Source organism: Elephas maximus, chromosome 8 (genome assembly GCF_024166365.1).
Source record: "Elephas maximus indicus isolate mEleMax1 chromosome 8, mEleMax1 primary haplotype, whole genome shotgun sequence".
Classification (NCBI taxonomy): Eukaryota; Metazoa; Chordata; class Mammalia; order Proboscidea; family Elephantidae; genus Elephas; species Elephas maximus.
Window position 1 is genome coordinate 18459410 of NC_064826.1, and position 20639 is coordinate 18480048.

The 20639-nt window shown below is 37.6% G+C and overlaps 1 protein-coding gene across 5 annotated transcripts in view; it reads right to left on the minus strand.

The window, feature by feature from the left end:
* MKLN1 (muskelin 1) overlaps positions 1 to 20639 on the minus strand; it is a 363210-nt gene that overhangs the window by 40331 nt on the left and 302240 nt on the right. For all 5 annotated transcript variants that reach the window (XM_049893182.1, XM_049893181.1, XM_049893185.1 and 2 more), the window contains 2 exons: positions 18611 to 18832; positions 15429 to 15558 (listed from right to left, as the gene is read on the minus strand). In XM_049893182.1, coding sequence (XP_049749139.1) covers positions 15429 to 15558; positions 18611 to 18832 — 352 coding nt within the window. The remainder of the gene's footprint in view (positions 1 to 15428; positions 15559 to 18610; positions 18833 to 20639) is intronic.

The window sequence follows — 20639 nt, forward strand, 5'->3', positions numbered from 1 at the left end:
TCGATTGTGACTCATACCAGCTTAAAAGCAGGAGAGAGAAATGACAAGGGCGGTCTATCAGTGACAGAAGCACTGGGAGGATTCACAGCACTCGGGGAGGTAAGGGTACCATGTTTATATAATCTGTACTGCAGGGTATTATAAAAATTACTTTTATTACAAGACCATACTAGAAACTATATACTTCTCTTTTCTTTGATCTCCGATATCCTATATGCCTATTACTCTGCATAATGTTAATTTTTGCCTTCCAGCTATCCATTCAAATCTATTACTGATGTTTTTAACAGCTGTATTGAGGAATAATTCATACTGTAAAATTCACCTATTTAAACTGTACAGTTCAGTGGTTTTTGGTATATTCACACTGTTGTGAAACCATCAGCACAACCTAATTTTAGGACATTTTCATCATCCCCCAAAGAAATCCCACATCCATTGGCAGTTACTCCCCATTCCTCCTCTCCACCCCTACTCTGGCAACTAATCTGCCCTATGTCTCTAGAGATTAGCCTATTCTGGACATTTCATATAAATGGAATCATATAATATGTGGTCTTTCATGACTGGCTTCTTTCACCTGGCATAATGTTTTCAAGGTTCATCCATGCATGTATTAGTACATTATTCCTTTTTATTGTTAAGTAATATTCCATTGTAGGGACAGTCCACAATTTTTTTAAATCCAGTCACCAGCTGATGGGCGTATGTATTGTTTCTACTTTTTGGCTACTATGAATACTGTTGCTATGAACACTTGTATACAAGTTTTTGGGTGGAAATATGTTTTCATTGCTCTTGGGTATATGCCTTTGAGGCATTTTGAGGAATTGCAAAATTGTTCTCCAAAGTGGCTGCCCATTTTACATGTTCACCCTCAATGTGTGAGGGTTATAATTTCTCCACATCTCCATCAACAACTGTTAGTGTCTTCCTTATTACAGCCATCTTAAAATAAGTGATGTGGTATCTCATAGTGGATTTTATTTGCATTTCCCTAATGAAACCCTGGTGGCATAGAGGGTTAAGAGCTACGTCTGCTAACCAAAAGGTTGGCAGATTGAATCCAACAGATGCTCCTTGGAAACTCTATGGGGTAGTTCTACTCTGTCGTATAGAGTCACTATGAGTCAGAAACAACTTGATGGCAACTTTTTTTTTTGAGCATCTTTTCATGTGTTTATTAGTCATTTGTGTATCTTCTTTGGAGAAATGTCTATTCAAGTCCTTTGCCTATTTTGTGACAGGGTTGTTTGTATTTTTGTTATTGAGTTGCAGGAGATCTGGCTATTAAACCCCTATCAGATACAGGGTTAACAAATATTTTCTCTTGTTCTGTAGGTTGTCTCATTTTCTTGATAAAACTCCTGATGCACAACAGTTTTTAATTCTGATGAAGCCCAACTGATTATCTGCTTTTGTTACTCATGTTTTTGGGGTCATGTATAAGAATCCATTGTCAAAACAAGGTCTTGAAGTTTTACTATGTTTTCTTAAGAGTTTTATGGTTTTGTTTTTATTTATTTCGATGCATTTTGAGATAATTTTCATATATGGTACGACATAGTGGTCCAACTTCATTCTTCTGCACGTGGAGATTCACTTGTCTCAGCATCATTTTTTGAAGAGACCATTCTTCCCCCATTGAACGCACATGGCACCCTTGTCGAAAATCAACTGACCATAGATGTATGGGTTTATTTCTGGATTCTCAATTCTATTCCATTGGTCTGTATGTCTACCCTTATACCAGTGTTTTGATTTACTATAGTTTTGCAATATGTTTTTGAAAAGGGGAGTTTGAGTCCTCCTACACTGTTCTACTTTTTCAAGATTGTTGTGGTTATTTGGAGCCTACTTTAATATTTTTAATTTTACTGTTTTCCTCCACCCAGTATTGCTTGTTGAGTTGTATAATATCTGTCTTTTTCTTCCTTTACAGATGATCTGCTTTTTCTCATTGAAATCTTTGAAAACACTTTCCATGTCTTTGATATTCTTAATTTTATTTAAATATGTCTAGGAATGAGTTTTTCCTTACTTTTCCTGCTTGGTTGTTTTATGAGCCCTTTCATTTAATCTATGGTCTGTCTTCTTTTTTAACTTCTTTGCATTATTTCTTCAATTATTTGACTTAATAAATTTTTATTTTTCTTTCCTTTTGGAACATCAGTTAAAAGACACTGGCATTTACACAACTATGCTCTACATCCCTTAGCTTTTCTTTCATATTTTCTCTCTCTTCACCTCCCCACCACCCACCTGTTTCTTCTTGGAAGACTGCTTCATTCTAACCTTTCCACTGATTAATTATTCATATCCATCCTATTTACATCATCTACTATAGCCTTCATTTCTCATTTAATGTATTTTATTTTTTTCATGTGCAATATTTCCATTCAGTTCCTTCCTATGATTTCTAGACCTTGTTTCATATTACTAATGCGTTTCCTTATATCTTTAAGTATACTGATCATGCTTATTTTAAATTCTTGGGTCATCTATTTTAATAACTGTTTTAGATCATATACGTTAAGTTTACTGATTTCTTTCAAATAGTTGTAGTCCTCAATCTGTCTGGTTATACTGGTCTGTGAAGTCATATTTTTGAGGGTATCAGCTATTCTTTCCGGTAATATACACAGGGGAGGACCCAAAGGCCAGGCCCTAACTAGCATCAGTACCAGTGTGTTTAAGGAAAATAGGATGAGTGTAGTGTGACGATGTCTATTATTAACGATCATTAATCATTACTCCCCTCTGCAAGGCTTAACCAAAACCCATTGTTGAGTTGACTCTGACTCATAGCAACCCTACAGGACAGCCTAGAACTGCCCCATAAGTTTCCAAAGAGCAGCTGGTGAATTTGAACTGCTGACCTTTTGGTTAGCAGCCGAACTCTTAACCACTTTGCCAACAGGGCTCTGTGCGAGAGTTACATTATCTTTAAACTTTTTGGGGAAATAGAAGGCTGTGTCCCTGAGCATTAAAGGTATGTATGTGTGTGTAGAAATGATTTACTGAGAGTAAATGGTCAGTCCACATCTGTTTTCAGCAACTCTGAACTCTAGTAGGGTTTCTGCACTGCCATACTGTGGCCCTTGGATTCTGACACTAGAGGTATATCATACTCCTGTTGGTATCTATAGTAAAGGGCCAAGAATGAACTCAAGGTAATTTGAGGGGGAGACAAAAGTAGACCTTAAAAGCTTTCTTTTAATCTAACCTGTCACTAACATCTCAAGTGACACTTTGCCTCGGACTGCAGCCACCAACCTGTTAACAGATAAACATGTTCAAGACAGTCTTCCTTTGAAGAATTTCTGGAATCCAGCTGTCTCTCATTTTTATTTCTCTAGGGTTGACTTTGGGGAAGGCAGTCAGCAGTCTGTGTTAGCTTCCTATTCTGGTAGAACTATTTTTATTTTATAACCTTCTATATTGTTTAAGTTTTGCTTTATTAATTACGTACATTAATTTTATAACAATAAAAATAAAAACTGGTTCAATAAAAATGGCATTATCAAAAACCCGAAAGACCTAAAGTCAAAACCAGGAAAGAAGTCTTTATTTTAACATGCCCTAACTATTCATACAGTCTTCTGCATTAATTTTCTTCCCCGGAAGAAAACAAGGCTATCTTTTCAAAGTAATAGTTTCTGATGGGTGATAGTGGCGGTGTAGGGGAGGCGGGAGAAGAGGGCAAGCAAGGAGGAGGATGGAAGATTTGCAACATATATGATTTAAAAAGCTTTTAGATTCAATTGCCAAAAAGCTTGCTGAATACCAGGAATCTTGACCAGTCTTTATAAACTGACTCACAAAGAAAAATTAACCAAACAGATCTGTAAACAAGATCATATGTTGATAATGAACACATTTTAAAAGGACACTTGTCTGAGGAAATAGAGAATAAGAGCTACACAACAAAGAACTATTAGTGCCAAACTGTTATTTTTGCATTGCTTTTCCAGGGAATAATGGTAAACCTTCAACTCTCCTAATTCCTCTTTAGCATCTTTAAAGCATCAAATAGGACAGCTAATTAGGAAGTCAAGTAAAATATTTTATCTGACAGTTTGAATCACATTTTTTTTTTCTCCTTGGTTTATCCAAAAGCCAACTGGGGGAGATTACCAGAACTTTTATCACAAGGACACCCTAACCCTAGAGGGGATAAAAAGATACTTTTGAAGTCCTTTCAATTCTCTAAGAAGATACATTACTGAATTAACTCATGAACTAATCTCAACTCTTATTTTTCTTTATGTTATTTATTATTCATTACTTCAGGTATGGAACAGGAGGGGAAATGAGAAATTTAATCAAAACAGCTTTCTACAAATTCTCTGTTAGGATATTTTTCAAGCCAAGTAAAAGAAGACCTAACTAAGAGTGGATTAATAAACTCATTTAACAAAGTTATATTACAGGATTATTTCAGCAGTTCAACCAAATCATGGTGTGAAGTTAACATCTCAACGAGTCTCTTGGCCTTCCCCATGTTTTTGAAATTTGCCAGTACCAGCTCTAGGCAGCACATTCTCATATACTGCATCCCAAACAGGGAGGTAAAGGCCTCTTTCAATATTTCGTTGCATTAGGGAGAAAATTTTTCTCAAGTATCCCCCAGTGGACTTTCCCTATGTCTCACTGACAAGAGCCGTGCTGCATAGAGGCAAGAAAAGTGAAATAATTCAACAAAGGATAATAATGACTAGTTTAAACAGCGATTCATCCCCTGGGGCTGGGCAATTTGCCATTAAACAAAACAAAAAAAAAAAACTCGTTGCTGCTGAGTTGATTCCAACTCATAGCGGCCCTACATGACAGCGTAGACGTGCCCCCACAGGGTTTCCAAGGCTGTAAATCTCACAGAAGCAAACTGCCATACCAGTCTCCTGAGGAGCGGCTGACGGGTTTGAACCCATGACCTTTCAGTTAGCAGCGGGGCGCTTAACCACTGCACCACCAGGGCTCCAAACAAAATTAAGTTTTGGTTAAAAAGAAGAAATCTCCAACGGCTATTGGGTAGGCAACCAACAGTATCTGTGCATTTCTTATGTTCTAAATTTGAGACATTTTAAATGTTGGGAGGGATCTTGTCAAGTTCTAGCAATAACTGCAGTCTACAACTCCTATTATTTTACTTGAACCTGGGTTTCTATCATTCATTATTTACTTTTTATAAAACTGCAACTAGCTTTGGACACTCGACAATGTAGTATTTATTGATTTATCTCAGTTGCATTAAAGCTACAAAAAAGTAATCTCATTGACTGGATCAACCATAATTTATTTAACTGGCTACTTAAAAAAAAAATTACTGGTGGATAATTAAAGTTGTTTCCAGGATTTTCTGTTCTTGCAAATGATACAGCAAAAAATATCTCCGTACAGGTAATCTTTGTGTACGTATGAAAGTATGTGAGTAGGATAAATGTTCAGTTTAAAAGTATATGTATTTTAATAGATAATCGTTAAAATACTCTCAAAAAAAGGTTGCACCAATTTATATTTTATCCAGAGTGTAAGAGGCTGTCTACTTCCTCATGACTGAGCCAACACTTAGTGATCTTTTAACTTACGATTTAAAAATTATGAATGAAGCCGAACATCTTTCCTTAAATACATTTGTTGGCTATATGAATTATATTTACCCATGTCATTTGCCATTGTTCTACTGCAGGCGTGTCTCTTCCTTTCTGATTTGTAAGCGCCTTTTGTTTATAGTCAGATATTAACCTTTGTCTGTTGTAGCTGCTAGTTTGTCATTTATCATTTAATTTCGAGTAACTTTTGGTCACACAGAATTTTTCAACTTGCAAGAAAATAAAACCTCATCTTTTTCTTTATGACTTCTGGGTTTGCATTATGTTTGGATTTTTTCCCAATCCTAGATTATCAAAATATTTGACTTATAATTTTATTTTTTAAGTATAAAAGCTTGAGTCTACCTAGAATTTCTTTCACAGATAGCAGTTAAATAAGTACTCAGGTTTTTTGCGGGGGGGGCAACTCTTTAGGCAAGTGTTAATGTCATTCACGTATAATCCATTTTCCCTCTCTGACTGAAAATGTCAGCTTTATCATGTAGTAAATTTCCATACATATTCTGGATATTTTTATACCATCTATTCCATTCCATTCATCTGTATCAAACTGCAGCTTTATAAATATCTAGTAGTGCTAGTACTACTTTGTTACCTTTAATTTTAAAAACTCTCCTTAGTGTTCTTGCATGTTTGTTTATATAGGTGAACTTTAACTTACATTAACTACCAAATGCATGTTGCTGTGATGCTGGAAGCTATGCCACCGGTATTCAGATACCAGCAGGGTCACCCATGGAGGACGAGTTTCAGCTGAGCTTCCAGACTAAGACAGACTAGGAAGAAGGACCCGGCAGTCTACTTCTGAAAAGAATTAGCCAGTGAAAACCTTATGAATAGCAGTGGAACACTGTTGGATATAGTGCTGGAAGATGAGCCCCCCAGGTTGGAAAGCACTCAAGGGATGACTGGGGAAGAGCTGCCTCCTCAAAGTAGAGTCGACCTTAATGATGAGGATGGAGTAAAGCTTTTGGGACCTTCATTTGCTGTTGTGGCATGACTCAATATGAGAAGTAACAGCTGCAAACATCCACTGATAATCAGAACATGGAATGTATGAAGTATGAATCTAGGAAAATTAGAAATTGTCAAAAATGAAATGGAACACATAAACATCGATATCCTAGGCATTAGTGAGCTGAAAGGGACTGGTATCGGCCATTTTGAATCGGATAATCATATAGTCTACGACGCTGGGAATGACAACTTGAAGAGGAATGCTGTTACATTTATCATCAAAACGAACATTTCAAGATCTATCCTGAAGTACAACGCTGTCAGTGATAGGATAATATCCATACGCCTACAAGGAAGACCAGTTAATACAACGATTACTCAAATTTGCACACCAGCCACTAAGGCCAAAGATGAAGAAATTTAAGATTTTTATCAGCTTCTGCACTCTGAAATCAATCGAATGTGCGATCAGGACGCATTGGTAATTACTGGTGATTGGAATTTGAGAGTTGGAAACAAAGAAGAATGATCAGTAGTTGGAAAATACGGCCTTGGTGACAGAAACAATGCCGGAGACTGAAAGACAGAATTTTGCAAGACCAACCCCTTCTTCATTGCAAATACCTTTTTTCACCAACATCAACAGCGGCTATACACATGGGCCTCGCCAGATGGAATACACAGGAATCAAATCAACTACATCTGTGGAAAGAGATGATGGAAAAGCTCAATATCATCAGTCGGAACAAGGCCAGGGGCTGCCTATGGAACAGACCATCAATTGCTTATAATCAAGTTCAAGTTGAAATTGAAGAACATCTGAGCAAGTCCACAAGAGCCAAAATACAACCTTGAGTACATCCCACCTGAATTTAGAGATGATTTCAAGAACAGATTTGACATGTTGAACACTAATGACTGAAGATCAGATGAGCTGTGGAATGACACCAAGGACATCATACAAGAAAAAAGCAAGAGGACATTGAAGATAGGAAAGAAAGAAAAGATCAAGACGGATGTCAGAGGAGACTATGAAACTTGCTCTCGAATGCTGAGTGGCTAAAGCAAAAGGAAGAAATGATGAAGTAAAAGAACTGAACAGAAGATTTCAAAGGGCGCTTCGAGAAGACAAAGTATTATAACGACATGTGAAAAGACCAGGAGATAGAAAACCAGAACGGAAGAATATGCTCAGCGTTTCTCAAGCTGAAAAGAACTGAAGAAAAAATTCAAGCCTTGAGTTGCAGTAATGAAGGATTCTACAGTGAAAATATTAAATGATGCAGGAAGCATCAAGAGAAGATGGAAGGAATACACAGAGTCATCATACCAAAAAGAATTAGTCAACACTCAACCATTTCAAGAGGTAGCATATGATCAGGAACTGATGTTACTGAAGAAAGAAGTCCAAGCTTCACTGACGGCATTCGTGAAAAACAAGGCTCCAGGAATTGATGGAATATCAATTGAGATGTTTCAACAAACGGATGCAGCGCTGGAAGTTCTCAGTTGTCTCTGCCAAGAAATTTAGAAGACAGCTACCTGGCTGTCCATATTTACGAATATGAGATTCATAATGAGATCCATATTTTGCCTATTGCCAAGAAAGGTGATCCAACTGAATGGGGAAATTATCGAAAAATGTCATTAATATCACACGCAAGCAAAAGTTTGCTGAAGATCATTCAAAAGTGGCTGTAGCAGTGTATTGACAAAGAACTGCCAGAAATTCAGGCCGGATTCAGAAGAGGACGTGGAACCAGGGATATCATTGCTGATATCAGATGGTTCCGGGATGAAAGCAGAGAATACCAGAAGAATGTTTACCTGTGTTTCACTGACTATGCAAAGGCATTCATTCAACTGTGTGGATCGTAACAAATTACAGATAACATTGTGAGGAATGGGAATTCCAGAACACTTAATTGTGTTCATGAGGGACCTGTACATAGATCAAGAGGCAGTTTTTCGGACAGAACAAGGGGATACTGATTGGTTTCAAGTCAGGAAAGGTATGCATCAGGGTTGTATCCTTTCACCATACCTATTCAATCCGTATGCTGAGTTAATAATCCGAGAAGCTGGACTATATGAAGAAGAATGGGCATCAGGATTGGAGGAAGACTCATTAACAGCCTGTATTATACAGATGACACAACCCTGCTTGCTGAAAGTGAAGAGGACTTGAAGTACTTACTGATGAAGATTAAAGATCACAGCCTCCAGTATGGATTATACCTCAACATAGAGAAAACAAAAATCCTCACAACTGGACCAATAAGCAACATCATGATAAACGGAGAAAAGACTGAAGTTGTCAAGGATTTCATTTGACTTGGATCCACAATCAACACCCAGGGCAACGGCAGTCAAGAAATCAAAAGACGCATTGCACTGGGCAAATCTGCTGCAAAGGATGTCTTTAAAGTGTTGAAAAGCAAGGATGCCACCTTGAAGACTAAGGTGTGCCTGACCCAAGCCATGGTATTTTCACTCGCATCATATGCATGTGAAAGCTGGACAATGAATAAGGAAGACTGAAGCAGAACTGACGCCTCTGAATTGTGTTGGTGAAGAATATTGAATACACCACGGAGTGCCAGAAGAACGAACAAATCTGTCTTGGAAGAAGTACAACCAGAATGCTCCTTAGAAGCAAGTATGGCGAGACTGCACCTTACATACTTTGGACATGTTGTCAGGAGGGATCAGCCCCTAGAGAAGGATATCATGCTTGGTAAAATAGAGGGTCAGCGAAAAAGAGGATGACCCTCAATGAGGCTAACTGACACAGTGGCTGCAACAATGGGCTCAAGCATAACAACAATTGTGGGGATGGCGCAGGACCAGTAAGTGTTTTGTTCTGTGGTACTCAGGGTTACTGTGAGTCGGAACCAACTCGATGGCACCTAACAACAACAACAATCAAATGACCTAATTTATATATTTTAAAAATATAAAATCCTTTTATAAGCTTGTAACTAGGAAAAAAAAAAACACTGCTAGGAGAGTGGAAAGGGGAAATTATGGAAAGTTATTATCACCAATAATAGAAGAAGTTAAAAAAAAGTGCACAATCCATTTTTTTTGAATAACAGCACACCAAATACAAAAGATGCTAAATGGGAGGCAATGAAGCCTAAATCAGAAAAAAAAGACACTAGCTTGTGGAGTCAATCCCGACCCAGAGCAACCCTATAGTTACACTGAAAATAAGCACCACCATTTCCTAGTAAAGTAACTAATCTTTGTGAATGTCAGCAAATCATTAGCTTCAGCATCTTCTCTGTGTTGCTGAATTGGCCTCACTTAGTTAACCGATAGGAATGCTGGTGGTGAATGGTTAAGCGCTCAATTGCTAACCGAAAGGTTGGTGATTCGAACCCACCAGCTGTTCCATGAGAGAAAAGACCTGGTAATCTGCTCCTGCCTAGGAGACCTTATGAGACAGTTCTGTTCTGTCCTATAGGGTCACTATAAGTTGGAATCAACTCAACAGCACACCATACAAGTTAATCAGTAAAAGTCTAAAAGGGTCAAAAATACAAGGACTAATTATTATGCTGATTAAAAAAAACAATGTCACCTAAGCACATTTCCAGGGCTTAAATGAAAATCAGCAAGGTTTTGCTTTTCAAGTTTTCATGAAAATATGTTAACAGGTAAATGAGATCTTGTAGACGACCTAAGGACACTAATGTAGCTCTCAGCAAGATGGGCAAGAAGGAACGACATTTACCTGTCAAAACTCTGAGATCAGGTGAGAACATGAAATCATCTGGTCCAATACCTTAATTTTTAAATGAATGATCAGATCTGGAGAAGTTGTGTCCTTCTGCCAAAGTTGCAGAAGGATGAGTGGCAGGTGCAGATGAAGAGAGACAAGTCTGCTGACTAGATTCACTGATCTTTCAGTTAGACAAATCTGCCACTATGGTTAGGAGAGCAAGGAATAAACAATGGCAGATTTGGGAAAATACAGTCAATAGAACTTAAGGAACGAAACAAGTAAACACAACTACTATAGAACAGGAATCCAGGTTTTAAGAGCTTTGCATCACCAATGCCGGACCTAGCATGTGGAAAACGGGGAAGACGCGACGTATGTTTGCTACTTTGAACAAACACAGACATGCGAAAGCAATCCTCTTAAAATGGACTGAGTGTCGTTAGCACGCCCTAAAGCTCTGGTGGTGTGACAGGCTACTAAAGATATTCTTCAGTTAGTGTTAAATACAGAGCTTACATATGCGGAGTCTGCTAAACCCCTTGTGTTCAGACTTATTGCCAAAAGTTATTCAGAAATAAACTCAAATTTTAGATATGATGAATTTTGATGTAATATGTATGTGTTAGACACAATAATAATAAATTCCTTCTTTCTAAGCTTTTTTTTCTAAGCAGCTGCCAATCTGCTAATTTAAATTATACTTTCCTTCTGAGGGGAAGATAAAGTTGTTATACTCTAGTTAAAAAATTAAAAAAAAAAAAGAGTTCAAATTTCTTCAGATCTTAAAACGTTGAATCTAAGGCCGTACATTTAGATAATTATGAACAGCAACTGTTTAAGACTTTATAGTATTTGACACAATTAAATAACAAAAAATTACAACAAGAAGCTGTAATTTTACAATTAGATATATCACCTCTAATTGGGTAGCAACAGTACAAACAAATATCTTCTATGGTCTCAAACGATCGAAATCTCATGACATCTTAAATGCAGTTTTAATAAAATAACCCACATTACTGAATCGTAGACAAACATAGTAATTGTATGTTAAGTCCATCTCAAATTACAGTAATTAACTGTAGTAATAAAGCTTTGGAAGAACAGTTAAACAACCAGAACGACTAAATACTAAATACTACAGAGCAACCACATAATACTATGAAACCAATAAAATAGGCATTTTCCATAAATAATACTGTGAGAATTTAAACATTACCTGCCTTGTCCCCAGGACTATTCATGGCTTAAAAAAAAACTTAATAACCTAGTTGTTGTCATTAGCTGCCATGGAGTCAGCTCCCAATGCATGGTGGCCCGTGCACTATGAAATCAGACCACTGTGAATCACAGGGTTTCATTAGTTGAGTTTCAGAAGTAGATGGCCAGGCCTTTCTTCCTAGTCTGTCTTAGTCTGGAAGCTCCACGGAAACGGTTTTGCATCACAGCAACATGCATGTCTCCACTGTACCCACTGTACTTTTTCACATGATTTAAAAGTAATTGTATAGGAGGACAATACGATATATCATACTTCTGACACAAGGCTTGCTGAACACTCTAACTTAATCCAGGGGAGGATGTTTAAGAGATCTAGAGTACTGAAAAGATTGAATGCTCTTGAAGAAATCTTGACTAAATTCTATGTATTTCAGCTGAGCGTTTCAACGGTTTTGAAAAGCAGAGTCAAGATCATACTGCCAGATGAATACCTAGACTTCTGTGTTAACAATTAAGGTGAGAGCCATAGGCTTTAATATCCAACCTGAGCTTCAGAATTCAGAGACAGTGATCTATAAGCTAAGATCTGAAAGATGAGCACAGGTTAGCTAGATTTTAGAGGCAGAAGGGAAGAATGATTCAGGTAGGAGGAAAGAGTATGGATAAAAGGCCTGAGGCAAGAAAAAGTATGTCATCTATAAGAGTTAATATTCAGTGGTCACGAAACAAAGAGATGGTGGAGGGGTGAACGCAGAAACCAAGAATTGGGCTGGTGAATAAGCTGGGGGCATGTCAAGGAGTTTGTGAGTTAGGCTGAGTTTGGACTTTATCCTGAGGGCAAAGAAAACTGATTAGAAGTCTAGGCAAGGAAGAAAAACCATCAAGTTTACATAAATTTTTTTTTCTTATCTTAATCAGCATTAATCAATTAATTAGCATTAATCAAGCATGGTAGAAAGAATAACTTTTTCCACTCACTCTTGGATCTAAATGCCAGCTCTATCATTAAGTAGTTGTATAATGCTGAATATATTACTCAACTTCACTGAGTTCAATTTTTCTCATCTGCTAAATGAGAATAATACCACCAATCAGAGATGAAATCTATAAAGCTCTGTGCTTAGTGTCTGGCTTATAGTAGGAACTAAATAAAGAATAGCTATTATTACCCATATTACCCATCACAGTAGCTAGCTATAAGCAGGAGTCCCTGGGTGGTACAAATGGATAAGCAGTCAACTACTAACCGAAGAGTTGGCCGTTCAAACTCACCCAGAGATGCCTTGGAAGTAAGGCCTGGCAATCTGCTTCTGACAGGTCACAACCTTCAAAACACTACAGGGTGCAGTTCTACTCTGCACACATGGAGTTGCCTGAGTTGGAATTGACTGGATGGCAGCTAAGAGCAGTAATAGCCTATAAGCACTTTGAGACCATGATCTTCTTGTTCACCACTGAATCCCTAATTGAGCGCTGAGCCAGCACTTAGTATTTTTCAGCATATATTTGTCAAGTCAATTATTATCTTCACTACCTTTTATCGGTACGGCAACATTAAGATTGTAGGGGACTAGTAATAGGGAATCCAGGGTTGTGAAGGGAGAGTGTTGACACGTCATGGGGTTGTTTACCAATGTCACAGAACAATGTGTGTACTAACTGTTTGATGAGAAACTAGTTTGTTCTGTAAACCTTCATCTAAAGTACAGCAAAAAAAAAAAAAGACCATAGGGGAATTTATACCTGTCTCCTCCTAGTTATTTTAAAGGGAAGTTAGAATAACTCTTTAAAGCTAAAGGAAGTCTAATATTAAACCATGCACTTCCACAGCATTAAATAAATGAGTAAACAAATAAGACAGATGGCTTCAGCCATGGTTAGAAATGTTATTAGCCAATTCTTACAGCATTTAAGTCCATAAACAGTACGCTTACGCTGCTACTTTAGACATCACGGACTGACTTCCCGTTATAGTACGAGACGTTTGAGCTCTCCTACACTATGCCTCCACTCCTCTCACCCTATCCTCCCACTACATTTCATTCCAATTTTTGGTTAAATTGACTGTAGTTTTTACATTATTGTGATTAGGGATATAATATCCACTGTACAACTAAGCAATTTACTGTGAGAATATCTTCGTTCCTGTAAAATTTTTTGCTTTTTCTCTTATGTTTCTATCCTTGATCTTTTACATTAGATCTGTTATTTACCTACCAATTGCTTTTTGTTCCAAATGCGTCCACTTTATCCACAAATCTCACTTCTTATGAGGAAGAGAGGTCTCCCTTCCTATGTTCTCCTGCTCCCGTTACGCAAGTCCATCAGGTCTGCTGGGCAGACGCCACGCTGGGATCCCCTTCACTGCATTAGTGTGCTGGGTCCTCTTTTTCCTAGTTCCTCTGTTTTCTTTTTTAAAATACTTGTATTTCCTTTTGTTGGCATATATGGTTCAGTAACATTCTAAGAAAGGTCTATTACTTTTTCAGTCTTGTGCTGCATGATTCAACAGCCATATCTAACCTCCTTTTCTCTTGTACAATATAAAGGCTGGAAAAGCTAGAAACTTGCTTTCCCAGCTTCTCTTAAAGGCAGTTCTCAGTTCTCGTCAGTGAAATGTAAGCAGGAGCCTGTTTGGAGCTTTTTGGGCAAAGTTCTGATTTCCCTTGCTTTTTTCTACCTGAAATGGGACATGATGTTTAAGGTGCTTCAGCCATCTTGCCATCCTGAGGCTACAGCCATGTTAAAGAGGCCAAACAGAAAGAACCCGGAATCTTTGATGACACTGTTGAGCCGCTACAGCAGTCCCAGATTGTCTATCTCTGGATATCTGGTTTCGTGAGAGAAAGGATTCCCTATTTGTCTGTCATCGTTAGTTGGGTTTTCTATTACTCGCAGGCAACATTCCATTGACAAACCTTGAGTATCTGAAAGTAACATTTCTTCCCTCTTGTTTCACTGGTGTTCTGGCTAGAAAAATAATTCCAGCTTCATTACAATTTTCCCTCAGAATTTTTAAGACCTTGTTCTTCCACCTTATGGCTTCCACTGTTGCTGAGACTTTATCATTCTAAAGTGCTGTTCCTTTGAATATGAACTGGTCTTGCTCTAGGAACTTTCAGGATCTTCTCTTCGGTTTTAATACATGAAACTGTACAATGCACTATCGTATGACTTCATGGTGAGAGTCTTTTTTTAATTCAAGGTACTGACTTCTGGTTGTTGTTAGCTGCTGTATGTAGAGTCTGCCTTCTGCCTCACGGCAATACCATGTACAATGGGATCAGATTATTGTGACCCACAGGGTTTTCACTGGTTGATTTTTCAGAAGCAAATTGCCAGGCCTTTCTCCTAGTCCTTCTTCGTCTGGATGCTCCACTGAAACCTGCACAATTGTGCCAGGGCAATGTGCATAAACTGGGGCTGACTCAGGCAAATCAGCCACCCTACCACTAGGAGAAAAATTTCTTGGAGGCTGCACTTATAAACTTGTAAGGTATTACCAATCATGTGAAGTCCTTCCTTAGAAAACAGACATATCCTACTACGTTAGAGCATAACACATAGGCCACTACAGTGAAAATAGAAGGTGGAAAAGATCAGAAAATATAAAATAATCACTTTAAGATATTAATTCTTGCAAAGGGTCCCCATAAGCACACACAAATAATTCTTTTAAAAATTCACACACTGTTCACACATTCTCAAAGGAGATAATAGTTCACACATTTTAAAACAGGTATAACTAGATAATTTAGCTGGTGGCGTTTTCTTCCTCTTACTCTGAATTACTTCAATTATAGAAGTATGGAAAAAGTGAAGAACAGTTTCATAGAAAAGAAACTGGACTACAGTCTTCTACTTAAAGCAGTTAAAACATAAGAGAAGAATCACTAAAATGCCCTTACCCATCCCAGAATCCTTCTTGGTGCCATCTGATATTATGTCTACATGGTCAGAGTCCACATCATAACTGAAGAAATCATTCAAATAGGTCTTTGACCGCTGGCCACCAAATACATATAAGCAACGGTTTTTCTAAGAAAAAAAAAAAGGGCAAAGAAAAAGGTATTCACTTCCATGAAGACTTCAGAAAAAGCCGTTTACAACGTAAACCTCTGCAAACGTAATTTTCTGATAGATCCCACGTGACGGAGCACTATGCTGATTTAAAAAGAAATGAGGAAGTTCTCTTTACACTGCTAAGAGGTGATATCTAGGCTATTCTGTTAAAGTAAAGCATGGTGAAGAGTAATGCATACAGGGTGCTGCCTCTGTGTAAGAAAGAAGAAGTAGGAATATATGCGTATGTTTCTTATTTCACAAAGAAATAAAGGGAGGCTAAACCAGAACCTAATAAAAAGTTATCAATAGGGGAAAAGACAGAGCAGAAAGATCTCTCCAGAGTTACTGATCTTACAGTTTTAATTTTAGAACCATGCATATGTTTTTATTTAATCATAAAACAAAATTCAAAAAACATATATATCCTTAAAGTTTGGGGGGGTGAAATAAATAGACCTATCTATGTATAAAATTAATGGTATAACCACACAGATGAGTAATATTTCTTGTCATTTAAATTCATATTGCTCTGACTGTCCATTCCCAGTGGACTATATCCTAAACAGAAAAATAATCAGAAAGCAATCTGAAACAGCACTCAGTGATTTTGTTGCTGACTTTGTTATTGTGAAAACTATTATACATAAAGTAAGTAAGCGATATAATATTGTCATTAGGAAGGAGGATTCGCACCTTCAAAGACACACAAACAGAAAATCACAAACATTAAAATAAAAACCCTGTAATCTTTTATTTGAATTGTACATATGATAGGTGTGTGTGTATGTATGTATGGATCCTAGCTCTGTCCACTGAAAAATATTTAGAGACAATGTCAACCCATTAACCTAAAACACCCCAACTCCCAGATTTTGGTCTCTAAATAGTATTTCCCACAGGAAAATCAGAGGTCCTCGTCAATTCTAGGGTTGGGGCCAGGAAACATACCTAAAAGCAAGGCAATTTTCAAAGACTAGAGTCATGTCAAAAGGACACAGAAGCCAACTTGAAAAGGGCTTCCACTGGCCAAACATAAAGGAAATTTTGAGCATCAAAAAGAATAATGACTGAATTGGATTAAACATACGAAACATATGAATTATATAAAAATCCATGAGTTCCATAAAATTTTTTAAAAACCTCTTTGGTTAACTCCAGAGCATCAACTCATAAATCTGAAAACCAACAAAGGAAAATAATCAAATATTTATATTGTCTATCCTGTATAATTTACCTTTCAGGGTAACCAAATAGTTGATGAGGGAAAGTTTTCTTTTTTTTAAATAGTAGAATCAATACAGAAGGAATGATATAATTAGGGAAATCACTATTTTACAAACTCTAAAGAAACCCTGGTGGCATAATGGTTAAGAGCTACGGCTGCTAACCAAAAGGTCAGTGGTTCAAATCCACCAGGTGCTCCTTGGAAACCATATGGGGCAGTTCTACTCTGTCCTATAGGGTCACTATGAGTTGGAATCAACTCGACAACAACGGGTTTTAAAGAAATCCAGGCAGTGGTTATCAATGGCTGCTAAACCAATATGTAAAAGGTTGACAAGAAACTTTGTAATTGGTTGGTCAGGATGATAACACCTTAACCCACTGAACAATTTTAACATCACCAAAAGTATGACAAGTAGACATTAAACGTCTCTTGATACTTTGAAATCTGAGTATCTATGAAGTATTCTTGCACTCCTCTACCCATACGCCTGCAAAAAAAGGGAATGAGAATCTAACTACTAACTTATAGGAAATACGGAAGACAGAGAAACACGTTCAACGACATTGTTGTTGTTTTTATGTAGATTCCAACGCAAAGGACCCTATATGACAGAACTGTCCCATAGGGTTTCCAAGGCTGTAATTTTTACAGAAGCAGATTGCCAGGTCTTTTCTCCCTCAGAGCAGTTAATGGGTTATAACTGCCAATCTTTCCATTAGCAGCTAGTACTTAACCCTTGTGCCACCATGGCTCCTTAAATGACACTACAAGGATAAAAGGCAGCCAAGTACAGAATGTGGGAAATTCTACATCACAAATGACTGTTTCTTTAAAATTAAGTGGTATGTGAAGGGGAAAAATAAGGAGGGAGTACTGTCATGAATCGAGAGACATGATAACCAAATGCACTAGATATACCTTTTTTTGGAACCAGACTATAAAATGGTATTTTTCAGTAAATCAGATAAAAATGAATGCGGACTGAGTATTAAATGCTATTAAAAAAACTACTTTTGGGAGGCTGGGCATCATAATGGTACTGCAACTTTGTTTTCAAAAAGTCCTTACCTGTTAAGAATTATATATCATAGTATCTACAGGTGTGATGATACAATGTCTGGGAACTGCTTTAAAATACTTCAGCATAATAAAATTTAAGAATACATTTAAAAATCAAAGAAATGAAATGAAGTAAAAGTGAGGTAGATATGTGAAAAATGAACAGCAGAAAACTGAAAACTGCTGAAACACACAAATGGGTACACAGAAATTTATCACTCTCTTCTTCTGTGGTATATGTTTAAAATATCCTGTAGTGCTTTTTTTAAAGCTATTGCTCACAGAAAGAAGCACAAGTTTCTCATTAAAACATCTGAAAAGTTTAAAGAAAAGTCTCTAAGTTGCTTTTGCTGATAAATTTTATTTCTAATTCTATAAAGTCAATTCTTAATTCTTCACACCTAATGCTTCTTCCAATTACTGAGAGAAGTCAATAAGTGGAAAGGCGTAAGAAAGGGAAAGAGCTACCACACCTAGGTAAGCAGTGGAGACGTTAGCAATAAGAGTGTTTTCAGGTGGTAACTATTTAGGGATTACTAGGTCGATGGGAAGAGTCTCATAATTAGCAAAGAGTTCCCTGTTAAAGGAAATTTTCTTTTTCTCTATCACTGCTACATTAATCATTTATGTCTAATGAACAGTTTTGATCTTTTATTGAAGAATTAGATATCACCACTTCTTTTCCTATTGAGATATATTTTACAAAATAATACAATACAATGCACAAAATATTCTTACTGAGTGGAATAGCATGCAGTGTCCTATTCGAGACTGGATGTCCTCAGGCCCAGCATTACAGGAGTCTTCTCGAAGAAGTTTCCAGGTTTGACACTGACAGTTGAAAGCAAACAATCCACTGAACTGGGGTTCACTGGCTCTGCTGTCGTCTACACTGCCATTACATGTCAAAATTCTGCCACCAAACGTGTAGATCATATGTTTTTCTGAATCCATACACATCTATCAGAGCAAAGTAAGAGATTGGATAGTTTTAGTTCATTCCTGTCATATGTACCAAAGTGAAACCAATGTGTCCAGTTTTAAATTCCTGAAAAAACGGAACTTAATGACACTAAGTACCACCCCAATTATTACATGCCCATACTGCAAAACATGGCAGTGATCCACGATGGATTTCTAAATACCTTTTCTGGTCTCCGTTTTTCCCAATGAGAGTAAAACATGTTGACTTAATGACCTTTATATGTTCATGAAACCGTGTAATTTTTTACCAGAATAAACCAATGATACATAAGGTGTTCATTTATATCTACGAGTGAATACTGATCATACTCTGTGGGTGAATACTGAACATATCCCTTCGTACAGAGTTTCTAGGCAAGCGTCCTATTCTTTTTTTTTTTTGGTAATATTTTATTTTCTTTATTGTTGTACTTTAGATGAAGGTTTACAGAACTAGCTTCTCATTAAACAGTACACATATGGTTTTATGACATTGGTTACCAACCCCACAACATGTCAACGCTCTCCCTTCTCGACCCTGGGTTCCCTATTACCACCTTTCCTGCCCCCTCCCTGCCTTCTAGTCCTTGCCCCTGGGCTGGTGTTCCCCTGTAGTCTCATTTTGTTTTATGGGCCTGTCTAATCTTTGGCTGAAGGATGAACCTCAGGGGTGACTTGATTACTTAGCTAAAAGGGTGTCCAGGGGCCACACTCTTGGGGATCAGGCCAGTTAAGTCTGGTCTTTTTTGTGTGAATTAGAATTTTGTTCTACATTTTCTTCTAGCTCTGTCTGGGACTCTCTACTGTGATCCGTGTCACAGCAGTCAGTGGTAGTAGCTGGGCGCCACCTAGTTGTGCTGGACTCAGTCTGGTGGAAGCTGTGGTCCATTAGTCTTTTGAACCAATCTTTCCCTTGTGTCTTTAGTTTTCTTCATTCTCCCTTGCTCCCGATGGGGTGAGACCAGTTGAGTATCTTAGATGGCCGCCCACAGGCTTTTAAAACCTCAGACACTACTTACCAAAGTAGAATATAGAACATTTTCTTTATGAAATGTTAGGCCAATTGAGCTGGAAGATCCCCGAGACCATGGGCCCCACAGCCCTCAGCCCAGTAATTTGGTCCTTCAGGGAGTTTGGATGTATCTGTGGAGGTTCCATGACCTTGCCTTGTACAAGCTGTGCTGGTTTCTAACTAAAGTTACCACTTATCTATTGTCTATTTAGTGTTTTCCCATCCCCACCCCTCCCCTCCCTCATAACCATCAAGGATTGTTTCTTTTTGTATATAAACTTTTTCATGAGTTTTTATAATAGTGGTCTCACGTATTATTTGTCCTTTTGTGATTGACTTATTTCACTCAGCAAATTGCCTTCCAGATTCATTCATCTGCTGACGGGCATCTAGGTTGTTGCCATCTTTTTGTTATTGTGAACAATGCTGCAATGAACATGGGTGTGCATATGCCTGTTTATGATGGCTCTTATTTCTCTACGACATATTCCTAGGAGTGGGATTGCTGAATCATATGGTATTTCTATTTCTAGCTTCCTAAGGAAGCACCATATCATTTTCTAAAATGGTTGTACCATTTTGCAATCCTACCAGCAGTGCATAAGAGTTCCAATCTCTCCACAGCCTCTCCAACATTTGTTATTTTTTTTTTTTTTTTTTTGACTCATGCCATTAATGCTGGGGTGAGATGGTATCTCATTGTGGTTTTGATTTGCATTTCTCTAATGGCTAGTGATCATGAACATTTCCTCATATGTCTGTTAGCTGCTTGAATGTCTTCCTTGGTGAAGT